The sequence below is a fragment of the Seriola aureovittata genome, chromosome 19, assembly GCF_021018895.1.
Source record: "Seriola aureovittata isolate HTS-2021-v1 ecotype China chromosome 19, ASM2101889v1, whole genome shotgun sequence".
Classification (NCBI taxonomy): domain Eukaryota; kingdom Metazoa; phylum Chordata; class Actinopteri; order Carangiformes; family Carangidae; genus Seriola; species Seriola aureovittata.
This window is the reverse complement of record NC_079382.1, coordinates 10,464,306-10,485,577: the sequence shown is the minus strand read 5'-3', so window position 1 is coordinate 10,485,577 and position 21,272 is coordinate 10,464,306. Positions and strand designations below refer to the sequence as shown.

Here is a 21,272-nt window from a genome sequence, read left to right as displayed (position 1 = left end):
ATGTAGCAACACACCGAGGGCTCATTGTCAACAGGAATAAGTGGAATATTAACTTTAGGAAAAAGTACATTAAAGGACTTTGTAACACTGACTTAAAGTTTATATTGCTCACACTGTTTCTTGATGACCGTCCTATGATAACTATCCGGACCACGTTCAGGCAGCCAGTCATAGTGGATCTATAGCCTACCTTTTTTTTTTTTTTTTAGCAGAGCTGCAAGCTGATGGGATATTTCTCTCAAAGATAGCTCTGACTCAGCGCATATAGGCCCACCCCAGATAACAGTGAAGTGTTTTATAACATCAGCTGAGCCACTCAACGATCAAGTGCCTCTCCTCTCCACATCTCCGGCAAGACATGGCTCTCCTGTCCGTCCTCACGCCTGTTCTGGCGGTGGTCCTGTGCCTGGTGATAGGCTTCATGCTGGTGAGGTCACGGGACACAGAGACCACCTCGACCTCTCCGGACAAAACTAAAGCGGCGTCGAAAGCGAACTTGAGACCGTGGGTGGACCAGGACTTACAGGACGATACAGAAAGCAGAGCCAGAGAGGAAGGTAGGAGCTGAGCAGGAACCTTTTTCTCACTTGGCGGAGCTGAACATTTTTTGTTCACATCTACGAGCCAGCCGTATGCCTGTACCCGAAAACAAATGATCTGTACGCCACAACAATCTCAACTCAATTCACAGATCTAGAGCAACGTAAAAACTCGATAATTCTCAGTGTTTTGCGCGTCAAAGAAAAGTGCACGCGCCGTAGCGGAACGCTTTTGGACGCTTGGACGTAGTCTAATCAGCCACAGCTTTCGTTAATCGATAATGATAAATGATCTGTAGCCGGTATGGATGTGATACAAAGATACTGGCGTTTTCCATTTTTCCTTCTCTTTATTTATTTTTTTAATTTCCATTAAAAAAAAGTTTTAAAAAGAGTCGAGTTTTTTTAATCATCCACATCAGACAGCATAATATAATCATGTTTTTGCTTTATATGAGTGAAATCTATCATTTAGGTGAACATCATTCTTTCATGATGCATGTTTCTAAATTTGCTTGTTTTGATCAGATTAATTAAAAAAAATGGTTTCTGGTGCTTTGGACAGTTCATAATGATTTTGCAACAGTAAACTGATTAGTTGATGGACAGAAAATGAATTAATCAATTCTTTGTTTTTCAAGCGAAGATGACAAACACTTTCTGGTTACAGCTCGAATGTCATTCAGTTTGCTGTTGTTCTTTTTCATATGTGACAGTAAATTGACTATCATGAGTATTTAGACTGTTAGGCAGATAAAAGAAGCAAACTGAAGACATTATCGTAGCCTGAAGGCACAGAAATTGTGAAAGCAATTTTTTAAACAAATTTTAAAAATATTTCATAAAAGATTAATCAATTAGTTGAATAAAAGAATGCGCAGATTAATTGATAATGAAAATAATTGTTAGTTGTAGCCTTAGAGCCTTGCAGTCTGCCAAGTTAACAGTGAAGAAAAAGGGTCCCACAGTTCAACAGAAACATGTCTTGGATGCTTGACTTGGACGCTCCATGACAAATCCAAGAGCACTATCTTTGCAAATGCCCTCATTAACATGTTGAATTTTTCCTGTAAGAAGTTGCTCACTGGTCCTGCTTCTCTGTACCTCATTGTTTTAGAGGATGGTGATTGGGTGGACAGCAATGAGGAGGAGGATCTTCCACATGTGCCCTACTCCCCGAAACGTTACACTGAGGAGACAATGCTGGAGAGAACCAAGGATTTCTACACTCTGATGAACCAGCGGAGGTCTGTCCGATTCATCAGCCCAGAGCCGGTCCCACGAGAAGTCATAGATAATGTCATCCGCACTGCAGGCACGTGCTAGTGGACCATGGACCACTGTTAATCTTGTATAAATGTTAAATGCAGCTATGTAATGATTTTGTCTCTCTACTTCTTGTCTGTATACTCACCCCCCACCTCTTTTTCCTCTGGGCAGGTACGGCCCCAAGTGGAGCACACACAGAGCCCTGGACGTTCGTTGTGGTGTCAGACACAGAGACGAAGCACCAGATCAGGCTGATAGTGGAGGAGGAGGAGGAGATGAACTACCGTCAGAGGATGGGGGACAAGTGGGTCAATGATTTGGCCAAATTAAGGTGAGCACCAATACTTACTGCAAACATTCGTATCACTATTCAAGTAACTGCACTGACAGCATTCGATCCCCAACCCAGTATCCTGCATTTTGGCCATGCATACACAATAATGTAAAGTTTATCTACATCTAATTTCACACATCTCTCCTCTTTCTCACAACTTCTTTTCTCCTGCAGGACCAACTGGATTAAAGAGTACTTGGATATCGCGCCTTACCTGGTTCTCATCTTCAAGCAGACCTATGGGATTCTACCAAACAGCAAGAAAAAGACACACTACTACAATGAAATCAGTGTCTCCGTATCCTGTGGGATTCTGTTGGCTGCATTACAGGTGAAAGATAAAATCTCACATAGAATTATAGGTCAATCCATCCCCATTTTCTTGGTTATTAATGCAGTGCAAAACAAGACCATACAAGAACACGTCTGGTAAAGCAACTAAATATCTTTTGTTTCTGTCCATTTGCTTACCAGAATGCGGGTCTTGTTACCGTCACATCGACTCCCCTCAACTGCGGCCCCCAGCTCAGGGTGCTCCTAAAGCGGCCGGCCAATGAGAAGCTGCTGATGCTTCTTCCTGTAGGTTACCCTGCTTCAGACGCCACCGTGCCTGATTTGAAACGCAAGCCTCTGGATGAAATTATGGTGCACATGTGACAAAATCAATCTGCAGAGAGAATGAAATGCAAAAAGCCAAATTCTTTTTCCTTTCATTACACGGGGTGTAACCTCACTGACAGTGCTAGATAAAAGCCCGCTCGTACAAATGTTAAATAAGTCAAACAAGGGCAATGTACAGACATCTGAAGGTCAACCACAGAGAAAAACAAACTGAAATCTAAATGGTTTCCAGAAATGCTGCCAAGAATAAAATACAGTCTGTTTTCAGCTGTTTGCATTGGCACTGCTTGTGTAATTTGTTTTTGTGAAATGCAATGTAATGTCCCTGGACAATAAATGAAGAGTTGGACTTTGTATTTCATTTGTCAGAACTGTAAATAATAATATTAATTTAAAAAAAAAAGATATATTAATATAGCGATTTTATGATTTTTAGGAATCCATGTAAATTGTTATGACAAAGAATCTAAAGATCTGCACTAAGTTATGGCAGGTCTGTGCGACTATGTCTTTTCTTAGGGGGACAGCACCTCACCATGACTATCTGAAGAGGGTTTTTTTCATTGTTTTACTTTCAGCATATTTTCACAAAAAAAAAAAAAGAAATAATAGGTAATTCTGCAAAACCATGACTTAACCCTGAAAAAAACATTGCCTCTCTCCTTGAAAATAAAATAATCATGCTGATATTTTTGTGGGACTTCTTGGCTACAACTGCCATCTCCTTACAACTCAAGATAGTGGCACGAGGTTTAGAATGTGTAACGTGTAAATCTTCACTGAAGCCCGCAGGTATGTTTCCGCTGTTCAAAAAGTCATCCACTCTCAGCGCCTCCGTCTATCTTTATCGCAACCTCTGGGGGTCGGTGACACTCGGGAAAAGCGCTGAATCACCCATCGAAGAAGACGAAAGGCCACATTGCGCAGGCGTACACCACGTACACCGATGATCAGAGCTCTCTTGGCTGGATGCTAGCTGGCTAGCTAACGGTCTGTCAAGTCGCACACATTGGGCTAGAAGGGGGAAGCGCAGCGGTGGAGAAGAAGGGCGACCCAAGCGCCGCTACGAAATGGCCGGGCAACAGTTCCAGTACGATGACAGCGGCAATACGTTTTTCTATTTCCTAACGTCCTTCGTCGGACTTATTGTGATCCCGGCCACATATTACCTCTGGCCCCGGGATCAGAATGCTGGTAAGGCCCGATGTCTGGCTCTGTGCTAACTTAGCTAAATAACTAACCTCAGCCAGTGCAACGTGAAGAGTTCACACAGCATCTTGGCTCGTACAAACCCACCGCTGGGCAGTCTGTTAATCTGGCTAGCTTGCTATTGAACGCAGAGGCGGTACAACCTAACCAAACGGTGTAGTAACCAGTCCACGTCTCTTTCACTGTTCAAAGCTTAGTACAAGTCAGTCAGTGTTAACACAGTTACCCGTCCTGCTTTACTAATTAGCAGCCCGTTGGTTATCCATCTGTCTTAACTCCACTTATCTAGCCACTATCGCCTGCTTCTGTGGGTTTTGTGGGTTAGCTTCGTAAAGCTAAGTGCTGGCTAGTGCAGCCAAAGCTTTACCCATAAAAGCCAGCGTCTTTGTGCCTTTATTGACTTTATGCTGACATATCCGTATCTCTACAGTTTGTCAACAACACAGCATATCTAACATGGGTTATGTAAGATATGCTAACAGACTTTACTCAGCTGGTCCACTGGGAATAGCTAAATGACAGGTCACCATAGAGAGCTTAACATGTTGCTAACAGTTCAGATATTGATTTCACCATATAAGACGAAGTATTTCATGGAAGTGAGGTTATCCAAGCTAAAATCACGGCATTAACTAAATCTTTTCTGTCCAAGTCGCTTTACAGTAACGTAATACAAACTTCTGAACTTATTGTACTGAATGAAGTGAACATATGCCTCTCCCTGCTAGTCTAACATATCCACAATAATGATATTTTCTCAGTGGAAATATCATTCTCCCCTGATGTAAACTCAACTTCATGCGCCACATTCTCAGTATTGATTGTGACTGGTTTGACAGTACTAATGTTTCATTAATCTCTTTTTGTGTCCATCGTCTCTCCAGAACAACTGCGTCTGAAGAGCCTGAGGAGGGTACATGGCCGCTGTCTGTGGTACCGGCTCAGGCTGATGAAGTCACAGCAGAGCATCGTCCCAACATTAAAGTGAGTCCAATGAATTGGATTTGGGTTTCTAGTGTTTAAGAAACACGATACACACAAATTGATGGAGGGTAAATGTTTGTCAGCACACAGCTTGTGGGTGATTGAATGAATGACCAGGCTTCCCTTTCCCTGAATTTCTTCCATAGTACCAGCTGGTAACATCTCTGAAAGCTGATAACACTATTCTTAAAGTTGGCCTGGAATACCTCATGTGGCATGAATTATTTACTGTCATTTATAGTTATTTGTGGAACTATGTTGACGTGTTTCACCTAATCCAAGAGCAGCTTCAGTTGGACTACTTCCTTGCAAATGTCTTGACATATGATTGGCCTCAACTTGCCTGCCAATATAATAGTAGGTTTGCTCCCTTCTCCATTGTTGGCAAATGTCGCATCACTTCTGTTGTTTGGGTGTGACCTGCCTGAGCTGTTTGCATTGAGAAAGCTCAGTCATCCTCCATTCGCTGGAGCTGTTCCTGATAGCTTACTGCTTCAGTTCCCAGCTGGACAGAGATGTTGTCTCTGTTGTGTGAAGATGAGACATGGGCCAGGTTGCTGTCCATAGTGTAGACAGACTCGAGCTTATGCGTGTGTGGAAGTGCTTGTTTTTTTTTTTTATTTGTGGCACAAGTTTGGCTTATGTTGTTTTCATGTGTAAACATCTCAGTGACGTGTGCTGTTGGTGTAAACACTGTGTTGCGCTGTTTAACATTTCTCTTAACATGACCCTGTTTTCTAAGCGTTGTTTATTCGTGCTGTGTGTGTGTGGGTTAATGGAAAGACGGGTGTTCGAGTGCTCTTCGCTGTCTCGCTCTGCCTATCTTGTCACACGCATTTGCCTCCTCATCACAGTACGCCTGTCTGAGTATCTCCTCTTTGTTCTGTCTCTGCCTTTTCATCTGTTTAGCTTCATACTTCCAATTTCCACTCCTGTTCTGTCACCAGACCCACATCCTGTTTTTTTTCTCTCAACATTGATCATTTATTGATTTGCATCATTGGATTTGTGACAGAAGCTGGTGCAAGCATCCGACATGTTAATTCAGTCACATGAATCAAAATGATTTTCTTTAAACTTTCTCTCAAAATCTTAGTATCTGTTTCCCCTTGGCAACTGTATCATAATGATGGTGTTTATTATGGGAATCCATCATGTATTTTTCTGGTTGAGCTACTCAGACAACTCTGAGGCTAGTAAGTGGTTGTCATGGCAACAGATGCTGCAGAGCAGCCCATAGGGTTTTGCCATTGTCATGGAAACAAGTTCAACTTCCATGTGTAAATACTAAACAACAATAATGTCAGAACCTGTCCTGCATCTTCTGCTTATATGCAGTAGATTAAGATGAGCTTTCTTTAGTGTTTGAATTACATCCTCATGTTTGTAGCTTTAACATGCTGGAAGCTAGTTGCAGAATTGGTTCAGCGGAATAGCTTAAAAGTTATAATAATTGTAAGCCACAGTGAGAGTGTGATGTTGTCTCCCGAGAATTCAGACGTTGGTGTGTAACGTTTTTTTCCTGTTTGTCTGTTGCCATTTTCAGGAAAGCAGCCTTGTTATTTGGGTGGGCTGTGTTCCTGCTGCTAGCCTACAAGGTGTCCAAGCTGGACAGAGAATACCAGGAGTACAATCCTTATGAAGTCCTTAACTTGGACCCGGTAAACGCACACAAGACATGACCAAATGAAGTCCTGAAAGTTTATGTTTTTTTATCTTGTCTGCTCACGATATTACATCCATTTCTTGAGCAGGATAAAAAAAATATGATCCCTCTGCATTTTGATGACTACAAAAGAGTTGGATTTGACAATATCTGTTATGTATGGTTTGATTTTGGAGTTGCTATAATTATATTTCTGTCTCCAGGGTGCATCTCTGTCAGAAATCAAGAAGCAATACCGTGTACTGTCACTCAAGTACCATCCTGATAAAGGTGGTGATGAGGCCACATTCATGAGAATTGCCAAAGCCTATGCTGCGTAAGTGTCAGTCAGGTCTTGACATAATAATCCAGACAGCAAAACTACATCAGCCATCAATAATGAAAGTAACTGCCTGCTACAGCCCATTATTTAGTATCGATCGATTCATTTACTTTTGTCTACTTGTTTTTTTTTTTTCCCCACAGTCTGACCAATGAACAGTCGCGGCAGAACTGGGAAATGTACGGTAACCCAGATGGTCCAGGAGGTAAGTGAAGATACTCTCAATCCCACAGTAGGCTTTTATGTGTTGACACACCTTCCGTGCTTGATGCTGGTGAGTCAGCCTCTTATAGCCATGAACGTGTTAAACAGTGGAAGATGAATTGAAACAACACAGCCCATTCATTGCAGTGAGAGCTGACACCCGACACTTGTGATGAGAGAGTGTCTCCCTCTTTCGCACACACTTTTACCGATCCAAAAATAACGTTTTATACAGATTTTGGTGCCTTCTGAGAACAGATTGTGCGGTTTAAATTCTGTAGATTAGAACAGTAATTGTTGAATGTTTTCAGGAATTTTTGTAGTTATAAAGGTGTCACTTTTTAACGAATGTAAATGGGGAAAACAATCTTTCTTTCACTCATGGTCTTGGCCGACATGCAGATGGATATTATTCACAGAATTATATAATTTTCACAAAGAACAGTTTCTGTTGAAGGGAGCTTTTTACTGCAGTATGAAAACAAGAGATCTTGCCATTTTGGTCCATTGTCTCTTCTGTCTCCCTTTCTAGCTACCAGCTTTGGTATTGCCCTTCCTGCCTGGATTGTTGACCAGAAGAACTCAATGCTGGTATATATTCATTGATTTCCTCAATGTAGTTTTTAAATGATAAACTTTCCTTGTTTTTTGTATTTGAATAGCAGAGAGCCAATGCGATGAATACCCCAAAGACGCTGATGTTATCCAGGATCACAATGCATACTTTTGCGGGTCTTATCTAAAACATGATCTGGTCTGATGGTTTTTGTTTTCCTTTGCAGGTGCTGTTGGTGTATGGACTAGCCTTTATGGTCATCCTCCCTGTAGTTGTGGTAAGTCGTGAACATGATTTTCAGCTTCTGTACAGTAGAATGTATCTTATAGTTACTATTTCTTCCTCTTATACCCTCATTATTGACTTTTAAGTCTTCTATTCTACATCTGTTTCCTTCTTCACCTTAGGGCACATGGTGGTACCGCTCCATCCGCTATAGTGGAGACCAGATCCTCATCAACACTACTCAGCTCTTCATGCATTTCATGTACAAGACGCCGAACATGAACATGAAGCGTGAGTTTCCCCTTCACACTGCATGGTCACTTATAACATACAACACTTTAAATTTGATATATGCACAAATAAGCTGTACCCAGCAGGTTTGAAATACAGTGAGTGTTCATGTGGTTAATATGGTCGTGGGCTGGGAGATAGTTACGATGAGCAGTGGTCACCTCGCCGTCCACTTCACACATGACATATATATATATATATGGATCTTTACTTTTTTCGGTCATCCATTTTGACTAAATCTGACCTAATGTGACCTCCAGGGTTGGCCATGGTGTTGACAGCAGCATTCGAGTTTGACCCCCGCAGCAATAAAGAAGCCACTATACGACCAACAGACAACATCGAAGTGCCGCAGGTAATAACAAATATCAACACAATGTGTTTTGACGTGTGTGTGTGTGTGTGTGTGTGTGTGTGTGGGGGGGGTGGGGGGGGTGGGGGGGGGGGGGGGTTGGATTGTGAGATGGATTGTCCAGAATTCAAAGGGAAATATTGTGAGAGGTGCAGATGACCCTCAAGTGTGAGTCCCAAACAAACCGTCCTGTCTCTGTTGCAGCTGATCCGTGAATTGGGAAACATCAATGTGAAGAAGAAGGAGCCTCCATTCTGTTATCCTTACAGTTTAAAGGCAAGGGTCTTGGTGCTTGCTCACCTGGCACGCATGGATGTATCAGAGGAGTTAGAGGAAGGTAGGAGACTGAAAATTTGAAATATTTGCCATTTATACTTTTCTAGTAAAGGATTTGTTACTAGCTGATCAGATACATTTTCTGTAAAGCTCCTTGGAAAGAACAGTTTACCCCATGATCCACATTTTCTCATTAATGCTTGCTAATATGTCAGTTAGAACACTGCGTGTTCACATAATCACAGTGGGTTAAGCCTGTCTCGCTCCATGTCAGACCTCTTATAAAACAACAGAGGTGGTCAGGAACTGCTTTCTAAAAATGGAAGTAAAACAGCTTCATGAGCTTTTTGGAGTAAAGATGCAAAGTTACAACATTTCATCATGAATATACAATCCTATCCTGTTTGTATGTTTACACTCCTACGAAGAGGTAATGTGCATACTCAACTACCAAAAACCGTCTGACAGAGAGCTGCGCGAGTTAACACACTATGTGGGATGTGAACATATGACCTTTACCAGTGTTTTGACTTACAGAAGAGTGAGTAACTGATGGAAAAACTTGTCATTTAAATTGAATTCACACCATAATGAAATCATCACCATTATGGCTGTTATACTTTTAAGTATATTGGGAGAATACCTTCAAATCTTATACTTACAAAGTCATCACAAATCCAAGTCATGGACAGATGGGCTTTTTGGCTTCTTTTTGGACAATAATCCAAAGTTATCTGCATAATAGTGCTATCTTTTGTAAAGTTCTCCATTTTCTCAAGAAACATGATACGATATGCTGCAGGTCAACAACATGCGATTCAGAACATGATATGTTTCTGTTCCCAGATCAGAGGTTTGTGGTGAGAAAGAGTCCAGCTCTCCTGCAGGAGATGATCAACGTGGGCTGTCAGCTGACCATGATGGCCAACAGCAGAGGAGGTACACGCATATTACATTTGTATTTACATATTACTGTTTAAAACCACAGCTGAAAAAGTAGCACTGTGACTGATTTGAGAAATAGTTCTGTCAGACGTTGCTTTTGTGATGTGTTGTTTTTTTATGTCAAGTTTATTATGTGCAGAACTTATTCGTTTTTACAAGACATTTTCAAAGAGTTTGACTCGTGGTGATTAAACATGGTCTATATGAGAATATATAAGAACATGGGATGGACATCTATAAAACTACAGTGAACACTGTTTGTTGCATATGTTCCCCTACAGGACATCTGTCACTGTCAAATTGGAAATTTCAGTAGTTCGCCTTGGTTTTGTATTATAGTCAAAATCCTGATGCCTTGATATAATTGTCATGAATGCTAATATGTGCACACTGCCACGCCTCTGTCCAGGTTTCCATGCTCCTCGACTGGTAACCATAGAGAATTGTATGAAACTGACCCAGATGATAGTGCAGGGTCTGCAGGAGTCAAAGTCACCACTTCTGCAGCTGCCCCACTTTGAGGAGGAGCACCTCCGCTACTGCATCTCCAAGAAGGTACCTGCCACATCTCTGTCTGTGCACACATGCGCTCTGCTTGAGTTGATTTAAAGTAAATATATCATTTGATTTGTCCTCTCCTCTTTAGTATAAAGTTCGGAGCCTTCAGGACCTGGTGAGTCTCAAGGACTCCGACAGGCGCAGCATGTTGCGTTTCTTGGGGGAGGAGAAGTACGATGAAGTCATGGCTGTGCTGGGCAGCTTCCCTCACATCACCATGGATACTAAACTACAGGGTCAGTCCTAAAATACACATATACAAACACACCTTGTTTGGCCACCTTTGGCTTAAAACTACTTGCATAAACAGTCAATGAAGTGTTTCCATCTTAGTTTTTTTGTCACTTCAGCTGAAGAGACTTCACTGTGGTACAACTTGTGTTATTCTACATGCAGATAGACTGCTGTTACCGACAACTAGGGAGTATAGCGACGATAGCTTCGACATGTAGAGGACATGAAGGGAAATTTTTTGGTTTGGAAAATAAATTCCTGTGGTCTTTTTAAGAGATGCTTTAGCTACAACTGATCAATAACTAGTGAAATTGTGATGAGGTTCAACCATAAGCTTGAGTTTGCATTCAGTTTTAATTCTTCTATAGTGAACTCTTTAAACTGCAAATAAGCTGCAGTTATTGTTTTTGTACTTGTCTATATTTAGACGTTTCAATTTCCTTTTATTCTGTCTCTGCAGTCCTCGATGACGAAGACAGCAATAACATCACAGCTGGCTCTATTGTCACAGTAACTGTCACCTTAACCAGAAAACGGATGGCGGTAAGCAATGATTGCATTAGGTTAAACACTGATAAAGTTTCATAGTATGTTACTAGAAAGCAGACTTTTGTGAATCAAAGTGATTTATGAAGTCTCTTGCTGTGCGTGCATTTCCTTGGATGACCACTAGAGAGTACTGTTGACTGTGTGCATAGTCGAAAAGCATGAATTCACTGTATGTGTGTGATGTGGGTGTAGGACATGTTTGAAAAAGAGCAGGAGTCAACGCCATGTCCAGGAGAGGAGGCTGCCACAACAGAGGAAACGGTAATGATAACACACACACACACACACACAGAACATATGTCAACTCAGACTCATTTATAAGTTAGTGTCAGATTTAGCAATGATTAAAAGTGTAATTGCTCAAGAAATCTTGCAATGTTCAACTAATCTTTTTGTGTGTGTGTGTAAAGCAAGGAGACTCGAGTAAAGCCAAAACCAAAGTATGGCAGAACAAGAGTAAAGGGGCTAAGAAGACAGCGAAGTCCAAGAAGAAAAAATTAACCAAGAAGAAGGCCACTCCTGCGCCTGCCAAAACCAAGCAGGCCAATGGCAACGTGGCAGGAAATGTACGTGTCAAGTAACAGCTGACTTGGATTAATTGTCATATACTTACAAAAAACGACGTTGCCTCAATCATAAATTCTTCTTACCACTGTTGATGTTGCAGGAAGTCGTAGCAGCGTCGTCGTCAGCAGTTGCAGTAAAGGAGGAGGAGGACGAGGCCTCAGACAAGGGCAGCGAATCAGACGAGGGCGAAGCCAACAAGGACTCTCCCAGCGAGAGGGACGACGACAGCGACAAGCAAAGCGACACAGAGGTGGATGAGATGGCTGGCGATGATGAGGAGGTAAGGGAACTTTATATGGGTACATGTGTTAAACGGATTCAGCAGCACAGTTGCTACTCCTTCCAAATGCATCGTTACTTACAGACGCCATTCACATGTTTTAAGTTTAACGAATGTAAAGGAGACAATGCCTTCATTCTCTGTTGTCCACATCTTCCCGTCAGGAGTGGGAGGCGTTGCAGCAAAGCATCCAGCGGCGAGAGCGGGCCCTGCTGGAGACCAAGTCGAAGGTGACGCACCCCGTCTACAGCCTCTACTTCCCCGAGGAGAAGCAGGAGTGGTGGTGGCTCTACATTGCTGACCGCCGGGATCAGACCCTCGTCTCCATGCCCTACCACGTCTGCACACTAAAAGACACAGAAGAGGTGAGCTTGTGTGTGTGTGTGTGTGTGTGTTGTGTGTGTGTGTGTGTGTGTGTGTGTGTGTGTGTGAGATCATTGGCAAATGGGTATAAAAAACAGTAGCCCACAGGAGGTGAGCGTGTGCCTGCACAGTATGACTCTGTTGACATGTTTTGATTAATCTTTGTTTATGAAATTGCATAAAACCCTCCATTATATTTTCTGAGAGCCCAGGGTGACATTTTCAGATTACTTATGTTGTCCTACCAACAGACTCAAACCAAAATATAATAGATAAAGAGTAAATATATAGTTATGTGAACTGACAAAAAGAAAATCCTCACATTTGAGAAGCAGGAATCCAAAAATTCCTTGATAAATCACTTAAACCATTAATTAATTGAGTTTTTGTTTCAGCACTTATTCATTGTAATGTACAGTGTTATAATGTCAGTTCTGTGTGAATATGTTATGTTAAAATACACTGAGGGTATATTGGGGCTTATGCTATAATCCTCACAGAGTAGAAGGTCTTAATAAGTTAAGATGTGTGTGTTCGCGTCTCTTGTTTCCTGTGCACTGCAGCCACACATCCTGTTGCTAGGCAACCTTTTGCACTTGAGTCGTTAGTTCCTCCGAGGAGTTTGTGTGTGTGTGTGTGCGCGCGCGCGCGCATATGTGTGTTTATTTTGCACAATTTGCACCTCTGATACCGCCGTTCTCCAGCAACAACAAGGATTGACGGCGAGGTAAAAGCTTAATGAGGCCTGTGTGCGTCTGCGTGACCAGCTGTTCCCCCTCTCAAGGAATGTTATAGCAAGAGGTGACCCACCCTTGCGTAACAGTTCACTGTCTAGCAATCAATTATTCTGTCACTTCAACAATTCCTTCTGTTGTTTGTGTTGTGATATTGCTCATGTGCTGTGTGTTTGACAGACGTGCTTTTGGGGAGGGCAGAAGGGCTGCTTTCATCAACAAGGCAGGGCAGTGAATTGCCGCTGTGTTCACAGCTCATTCTCCGCTCACACACTGAATAATAATTAGCCTCATTGTGCTGATAATTAGATGTTTGCCATATGTAATTGTACGGCATAGTAATCACAGCTTGAGGTAATGCTGGTCTAATATTTACAGTTGGACCCCATCATCATCATGTAGTGGGTCATTTGTGATTACCTACCGCACTGCGTCCCTGTGCACGATGAACTAGATGATTATGCGTCATCAGTGACAGCGGATTTGTCTTATTCAGCAGTGTTAGTGTGTGTCCTTCACAGCTTCGCCTCCTTCTATTAGTGTTTCTGTTTGCAATGAATAAAAGAAGGCGAATCTTGTTAAATGCTGACGACAGCCACCTCGTTTCTTTACGTGGTGACAATTTTATTTTGACATCAACAGGAATGGTTCCACATGCTTTAACGTAACACTGTACTTCATACATCAAGCATTCGTGCCCTCAGTCACACAGCTATATGACTGCACCTGTAGTGCTTCTGTGTTAGATGTAATAGATGTGTATGTGTTGTTTCCCAGGTGGAGCTCAAGTTTCCGGCTCCCTCCAAAACAGGCAACTACCAATATTCTGTCATCCTCCGCTCTGATTCCTACCTGGGACTGGACCAGATCAAACCACTAAAGGTGAGAGAAAAAGGTGTGTGTGTGTGTGTGTGTGTGTGTGTGTGTGTGTGTGTGTGTGTGTGTGTGTGTGTGTGTGTGTGTGTGTGTGTGTGTGTGTGTGTGAGAGTGAGAGTGAGAGTGAGAGTGAGAGTGAGAGTGTGTGTGTGAGAGTGAGAGTGAGAGTGAGTGTGTGTGTGTGTGTGAGAGTGTGTGTGTGTGAGAGTGTGTGTGTGAGAGTGTGTGTGAGAGAGTGTGTGTGTGTGTGTGAGAGTGTGTGAGAGTGTGTGAGTGAGTGAGTGATTTCATGGTATATGCCCACCACTGCCTAGAGTGGTCTGCAGCCAAATCACTGTAAATTCTCCTGGATATAAAGGTTTCTTTTCCTGCCAATGCATCAGAGACAATAGATCCACCACCCACAGAAGCTCACTGAACAATTGTGTTAATTGCTGCCAATGTGTTGGGAATAAGGGGATTTGTTACAAGCCAAACCGAAGAATGAACTGCTTGTTTTTGTTTGTTTGTCTTTTTTATTCTAGCACCTGCTAGACATTTAGCGTAGAGTGCACTTCAGGTGTGAGGAGCTAATCAGCAAATATCTTAAAATACAGCCTCTTTAATTTGGTTTTTAAAAACATATAAGCTTTGAACAAAGTACACAACATTTTTGTAAGACTTGAATGATTTAGTTGTGGAAGCATGTTTTTTTTTAGTTTTTTTTTTTTTAGGCAGATGTAGATTTTTAAAAAGCACCTGATGTAGACCTGGAGATTTTGAAACGGCATGTTTCTCTTTTCAGTTGAGAATTTAATCGGTTATATTTGATTTAGAAAAGCTAGCAACAGTACATGGTCTCTGGTGTGCTTTTGTTTCGCAGTTGAGAATTCAACTTTTATTCAGTGTGATTTACAGTGAAAAGAGAAGCCTTGCAGCCTTGTGTGTAAAACAGTTCAAAAAAGTCACGCTGGCTGTGAAAGACTACATCTTTTATGCCATCTTTTATTGTTGCACAGACCTGTTGTGAGGTAAAAGTTTAAGGTCTGGTGTACCACTTATCACACAAAACCACTATTTCGTGCTGGACCATAATGTGGTGCTCAATTATTTTTGTGTTTTGTAAATTTCAGATGTGAGTTGGTGGCAATGACATGCTTTTCAGCCTGTTTGTTGTCATTTTTGAAAAGAAAATTGATACGTTCGCCTGGTAAAACTTGTAATTTTCAGGCTGAAGTGAAAGTCGGACATAGCCAGTTGCTTGATTGTTAGTTGGGCAGTAGGAAGTCCACCTCTGAGGGTCGACTTTGTCTTGATAAATCCCCTTATATCAGTCTTCCACTAAGGGAGCATCTTTACAAATCCAAAATTTAAGGATAGTCTTTCTTGCTATACAATATTCCCATTAGAAGTCTCGAAACTACACTAGTTCCACATCTTAAACTTTGTGTGTCCCTTGTGTTTTCCTAGTTGGAGGTCCACGAGGCCAAGGCCATGCTGGACAACCACCCACAGTGGGACATCCCCGACACGGAGGAGGAGGACGAGGAGCAGGAGGACAGCGACGGCATCGAGGAGAGTGAAGACGACGACGAGGACAACGACTGAACGCGGATACACATACGCGCACGCGCATACACACACGCTCAGCCTTCTCCCATGGACTGGCCACCCACGCACTCCTGACCCCACAACAGCACTCAAGATCAGTGAACGAGGAGCAGCAACGCCCTGCCCGCCACACACACACACACACACACACACACACACACACACACACATCACACACACTCTGAATCATCGGGGACAATTTATACACTCAAAGCCCTCTTCCTCCTCCTCCTCCTCGTCCATTTTACCCTTACAATGACATGGACTGTGACCCCGCCCCCTCCATCTCCCCTTTTCTACAGAGACTTGTTCCTTCACTTTCCGTTGCTGGCGGAAGAGAATTCTGTGAATACCAGGCCCGTGTGTGCGAGTGTGCGTGCATGTGAGGGTGTGTGTGGGTGAGGGGGTGTGTGTGTGTGTGTCTGCTGTGTGTTTGTAACCTTGTATGTGTTTGTACAGGTATGAAAGATTGACACACTGTGGACTGGAGGACCTATTATCTGGGCTCTTTTTTTGAGGGGGAGAGGGGATGTATAACAGCTAATTCCGTTTGCAAAATTAACAAAAACACATGACCTCCGTACGGAAATCATGACTTCGCTCTTGCTCCTAATTTTTAAAATCACTCAGCAACAATGTTTTCCACACCAATGATACTTTCTATTGTACACTTAAACTGCAGAAGTGTGAGCTTTATCCCTGCTCGTCTGGGATCACCTCCGAGTCAACCATTGGGACGTTTGCTCCTTTCAGTGCACAGGAGCACAGTTAAGTCTCATCAGTTTTTTTTTTTGTTGTTTTTTTATCTAATTTTCCGCTGTCACACCAGCCAGTCACTTGTATGTACTTGTACTTTATTGTATGTTGAAGAGGATGACTACGGATAGATACTGATCTCAAGTCAGTTCTGTTAATGATGCCTGTTCTGCCCCTGTGATCCACATCAAAGTGTATTTTTCTGAAGGAGACAACTGTTGGTTGAAAGCAGGTGGCTCTTGAAATGAAATATGACCTCAAGTTTAATGGGGGAAAATGACAAAACGTGCAGTGTTAAGATTTCTTTCTTCTTCATATACTACACAAAAGTTGTGAGTTTTCAGTCTTTTTAAGGGGCTCAGATACTAATATATATAGATATATACATAATCATGGCTTTTCAGAGAAGTGACTTTCCTTTTTTTTTTTTTTTTTTTTTTTTTTCTTTTTACACTTGTAGCACATTCCAGTGTATACTCATTGTCCAAAAAGGCCTTATGAATACAACTGAAATACCACAACATACACGTCTTTGGGTGCTATGCACCAGTGATTCTTGGGAGAGTGGAAAAAAAAACATTTAATTATTTGTGTTTGTAAAATGAACAGTATTTTTCCTTTTGTTCCAGTTTAGAATTAGTCTCTTCATAGTAACCTATAGCTCCCCAGTCGTGCTATACATATCACTGATGTTGCCATGACAAAGCCGCTGATAAGTACAGTTTTGTCTGGTGAAAGAGGGTTAGCAGTCGAGCGTTGCATGTGTCCGGCCCCGTGTTCAAGGGATTGGAGTATGAGGTCCCTGACACGTACACACACACACACACACACACACACACACACACACACACACACACACACACACACACAAACATGCGCGGCACTCTGAAAAGTGTCTCGAACAAAAACCTGTTGAAAGTGACTTGTAGTGTAAACATATTCTGTCCAGCACGTTTCTTTTTAGTCATCAAAGCAGAGCAAGTTCAGTTTTACAATTACTGCCATTTCAGATGAAAATTTCCTTCCACCAAATCTTCTGGAGTATCTTGTTTTATTTTTTGGTCTGAGGAATACAAAGCAGTTTTGTCTAAGCGAGAGAACCCCCCCCCCCCCCCCCTTTCATTTAAATTTAGTTTTTTGTTTTTGTCTCAGTTAAGCTGTAGTTATAACAAATGTACCACATAGGTCTTTGTCTTGTTTTCTTTCATTCTAACATTTGTTTTTACATCTGTTAGATTCATGAGTGGGGAAAAAAGAAAATCAGAGCTTACTTGTATGGCTCTGTGGGCTCTCACTGTATGTTGACGACTTGACAGTTCATTTTTAAAAGATATAAAAAATAAGAAAAATAAATAAAAGTCTTTCACTAAGAATATCCACAGAACAGTTAATTGTTTCTGTTACGGTATATTCTAGTGTGTCATGTTGGTGTGGGAGAGAGGGAGGTTTGAATATCTGTGGGCACACTCTCCCAACACTACATACACACTCTCACTCACACAAACAAAATGACATGCGCGCACTATACCCTCCTGTAATTGTGTTCAAAGCAGGTGTATGCTAACAGGTAATATTGTACTCTGAGTATTTATCGCTCTGCAATAGAATGTAGCATCAGTGATTTACGCTGTGTGGAAAAATAAAACTGCAGTGAGGTTAAATACGACAACATCTCTCCCATGACAGACTTGGTCCAGGCGACTGGCCAGCAGGCCGTCTCAGTTTGGACAAACTACCCAATGACTATCTGCCACTTTTGTTTACAAAGGAACTGTCATTGTAAATGGAAAAATATATTATTTGTATTTAAAATCATTTCAAATAAAAACTTTTAAATGATATGATTTCATTTTTTCCCCTGCGTGCTGTAGGAGGTTGATTACAGACGGCGTTAAATATTGTAAATTGCATGTTTCGTTACATCTAAACTGGACAGTTATGCAGCTGATGTGCAGATATTGATACACACCAGCAAAGCTCCTAAAGCACCAACTTCAATGCATGTCCTCTCTTTTAAAAAAATTAATTAGACAAAAATTTGTTAGGGAACATGCAACACACATGTGAAGTCACATGTCAGCTGAGCTTGGTCTGGTGTTTTTACCTATAATCTTGTGTTTAACTCAATACCTCCATACATACTTAGGGCACTGTCAGAAGATGAAGTGTGCTGCACCTGTCTTCTGGTGCGATCGAGTGGTGTCAGCTTCACCTGTCTCTGGTCTCCGTGGTCTCCTCTCGACCGCTGCAGTGTTTCCCAAATTAAAACAAAGTAAAACAATCATAAGAGATATTAAACACATTACCCCCAGCATCCTCCAGCCTCCTGCTGTAGGTGCTGAGGCAGGCATGAATTTCATGATTGAAAACTTACACTTCACACTTTGTTAAAACTTCAAAAATAGATATTTAATGCTTAGTAAAAATACATGTAAAAATTTGCAGCAATAATAAAAAACCTTCTGCCCAGGACTTATCTGTTCCTTGTATCTAAGTAAAACCTTCACTTAGATAGCACTTGCAACCTACAGTCCTATTTCACTGGGAACACTTCTTCAAAAAGCAATATATGAAATGCTAACTTATCTGAGCAAAGCTCCAAGCCCTACTGTTGGCTTCCACTACGTTTCTGACAATGGCTCTCGAACCTCCTGTAATGAGCGTGAAGGTGCTTCAGCTGGAGTGCACCTGCTCCAATGATACCATGTATCTCCTTTTCCTTTCAACCTTACTGCACATGAGGTGCGCTCAACCTCCTCATATGATCCGTTCCACCTCGGTTCAGACCACTTTCTGTTGAAGACTTTTAGCAACACCCACCCGGCCGTGTGGGGCGTGCCCTTGGTGGTGACGTCTCCTTTGTCCTGAGCCTGAGTGGAAAAAAGCTGAAATGAGAGCCGTTAGTTGTTCAAAGTAGGGTTTGTAACCCAACACATCTTTTACATCAGTCTGTATTCCTCCTGCTCCTGGCCCTGGGAATTGTTGCCCTCTCATGAGCTCAAAAGGAGTGAAACCTGTAATTCTGTTTACCCCACTTCTGATGCTCATTAATGCTACTGGAAGAGCATCCACCCAGGACAATTTGGTCTGTGCACACACTTTCGCCAGTTTATCTTTCAAATTTCTGTTCATTCTCTCTACCTTTCCTTGTGACGGAGGATATACTGTCCCAAATGCATGTTTAAGGCCTAGAGCCCTCTCGACGTCTTGAAGGTCTTTGTTTTTGAAGTGTGTGCCATTATCTGATCTGATTTTATGTGGAAACCCATGACAGGGTATGTAGTGGTTAATCAAAAACTTAAGTACTGATTTAGCATCTTCATTTTTTGTAAGTACTGCTTAAGGCCAGCCAGTGTATGCATCCATCCAAATCTGTACCCTCTCACTCTGTCTATCATGTCAGTGTAATCAATCACTATTTCCTGACCTGGTAGTTTGGGCAGAGGGAACTTTCCCTCGTATGGTTTCACTGTGCTTTTTACATTATATACATTGCATACATTACATTCTTTCACATGATTTTCTATCATAGACGGAAGGTAAGGATGCCACCAGTGTGTGAGATTTCTTTCCATTTGTTTCTTTCCACAGTGTGTGAGACCATGTGCTTCCCCTAATGCTGCACTGACCATACCGGGTGGGAGAACTGGTCTGCCATCTGCAGCTCTCCATATCTCCCCCTGTCTGGTTGCACCTCTCTCTCTCTCCATACTGATATGTCATATGGAAATGCCTTTTCTTGTTCCTTTATTAACATATTTACATCGCATTTTGGAAGGATATCCTGCACTGTCACCTCTGCCTGCATCATCATGTACTGTGGTAAATAACCTGCTGTCTGTTTGGCTACTCTATCAGCCTCGTTATTCCCCTTGGCCATGAATGTGTCTGCTTTATCATGTCCCTTGCATTTTATCACTGCCACTTTTGCTGGTTTCATTGATGCTTCGGCTAATTGTTGCATTTCTTTCTCATGCTTAATAGGTGTTCCTGCTGTTGTTATAAAGCCGGCTCTTTTCCATTGTCCCAACTCCACATGCACCGCACCTGCCACATAAGCTGAGTCAGTGTAGATGTTAACTACTCTGCCTGCTGACTCTTCTAGAGCTGTTATGACTGCTTTTAATTCAGCCAACTGAGCTGAAACTTTTCCTTCCATCTTCTGAGCTGTTACCGTCCTCATGTTGCTGTGTGGTGATTGACTCACGACTGCATAGGCCGCTTGGAGTCCCTTCTCTGGGTGTCTGAAACAGCATCCATCAATAGCTCTTCCTGTGCTTCCTGTAGTGGTTTGCATGTTAAATCTGGCCTAACCTTGTCATCTCTCTCTACTTTCTCTTCACAACAATGTGGTGTCCCTTCTCCCATATTATCTGCCAGATTGATTCCTTCATGGGTGTAAGTGATGTGTGCTGCTCCTAGCAACTTCTCTAGCCTATTCTGCCTCAGTGATATCATGGTGAATGATGCTGAGTTCACGTATGCCACAATACTGTGTGTTGTTAATACTGTCAATGCATGTCCCATTACTATGTGTGCCGTTTTTTGTATGTTTAGCTACTCCTGCTGCATGTCTGGTGCATGGAGGGTGTCTGGCCTCCGTGGGATCCAGCATTACACTAGCATATGTCAACACCTGTCTACCTCCCCCTTTTTTCTGGAAAAGCACACCACATGGCAGTTTTATCTTTTACAGAAACATCAAGGAAAAAAGGATTCTTTGTAATCCGGACCTGCAAGATCAGCTGCCTGTGCCAGTGTTTGTTTCAAACGAATGAAAGCCGCTTCAGCTTCCGTAGACCAGGTCAGAATGGCCTTGAGGTTACGCATACCCTGCTGATTAACGAGAGCACGCAAAGGAGAGGTGAGCTCACAGAATTGACGGACAAAATGTCTGCTAAACCCTGTCAGACCTAGGAATGATAAAATGTCTTTTACAGTACACGGCCTAGAGTGATGCGAGATGGAGGAA

General features: G+C 42.2%; 2 protein-coding genes across 2 annotated transcripts; both read left to right on the top strand.

Annotated features, from left to right (window-relative positions):
* Positions 1-249: 249 nt before the first annotated feature.
* iyd (iodotyrosine deiodinase) lies at positions 250-3,119 on the top strand. Its single transcript, XM_056404969.1, has 5 exons — positions 250-557; positions 1,657-1,854; positions 1,980-2,139; positions 2,317-2,473; positions 2,617-3,119. The coding sequence occupies exons 1-5, from the start codon at positions 359-361 to the stop codon at positions 2,797-2,799; spliced, it is 897 nt and encodes a 298-aa protein (XP_056260944.1). The 5' UTR covers positions 250-358; the 3' UTR covers positions 2,800-3,119.
* A 575-nt stretch (positions 3,120-3,694) lies between these two features.
* On the top strand, positions 3,695-18,139 carry sec63 (SEC63 homolog, protein translocation regulator). Its single transcript, XM_056404968.1, has 20 exons — positions 3,695-3,957; positions 4,857-4,956; positions 6,503-6,617; positions 6,826-6,938; positions 7,088-7,149; positions 7,681-7,739; positions 7,931-7,981; positions 8,112-8,220; positions 8,481-8,575; positions 8,777-8,909; positions 9,695-9,787; positions 10,203-10,348; positions 10,440-10,587; positions 11,046-11,128; positions 11,327-11,395; positions 11,545-11,700; positions 11,802-11,981; positions 12,146-12,346; positions 13,856-13,960; positions 15,404-18,139. The coding sequence occupies exons 1-20, from the start codon at positions 3,834-3,836 to the stop codon at positions 15,539-15,541; spliced, it is 2,280 nt and encodes a 759-aa protein (XP_056260943.1). The 5' UTR covers positions 3,695-3,833; the 3' UTR covers positions 15,542-18,139.
* Positions 18,140-21,272: the final 3,133 nt, after the last annotated feature.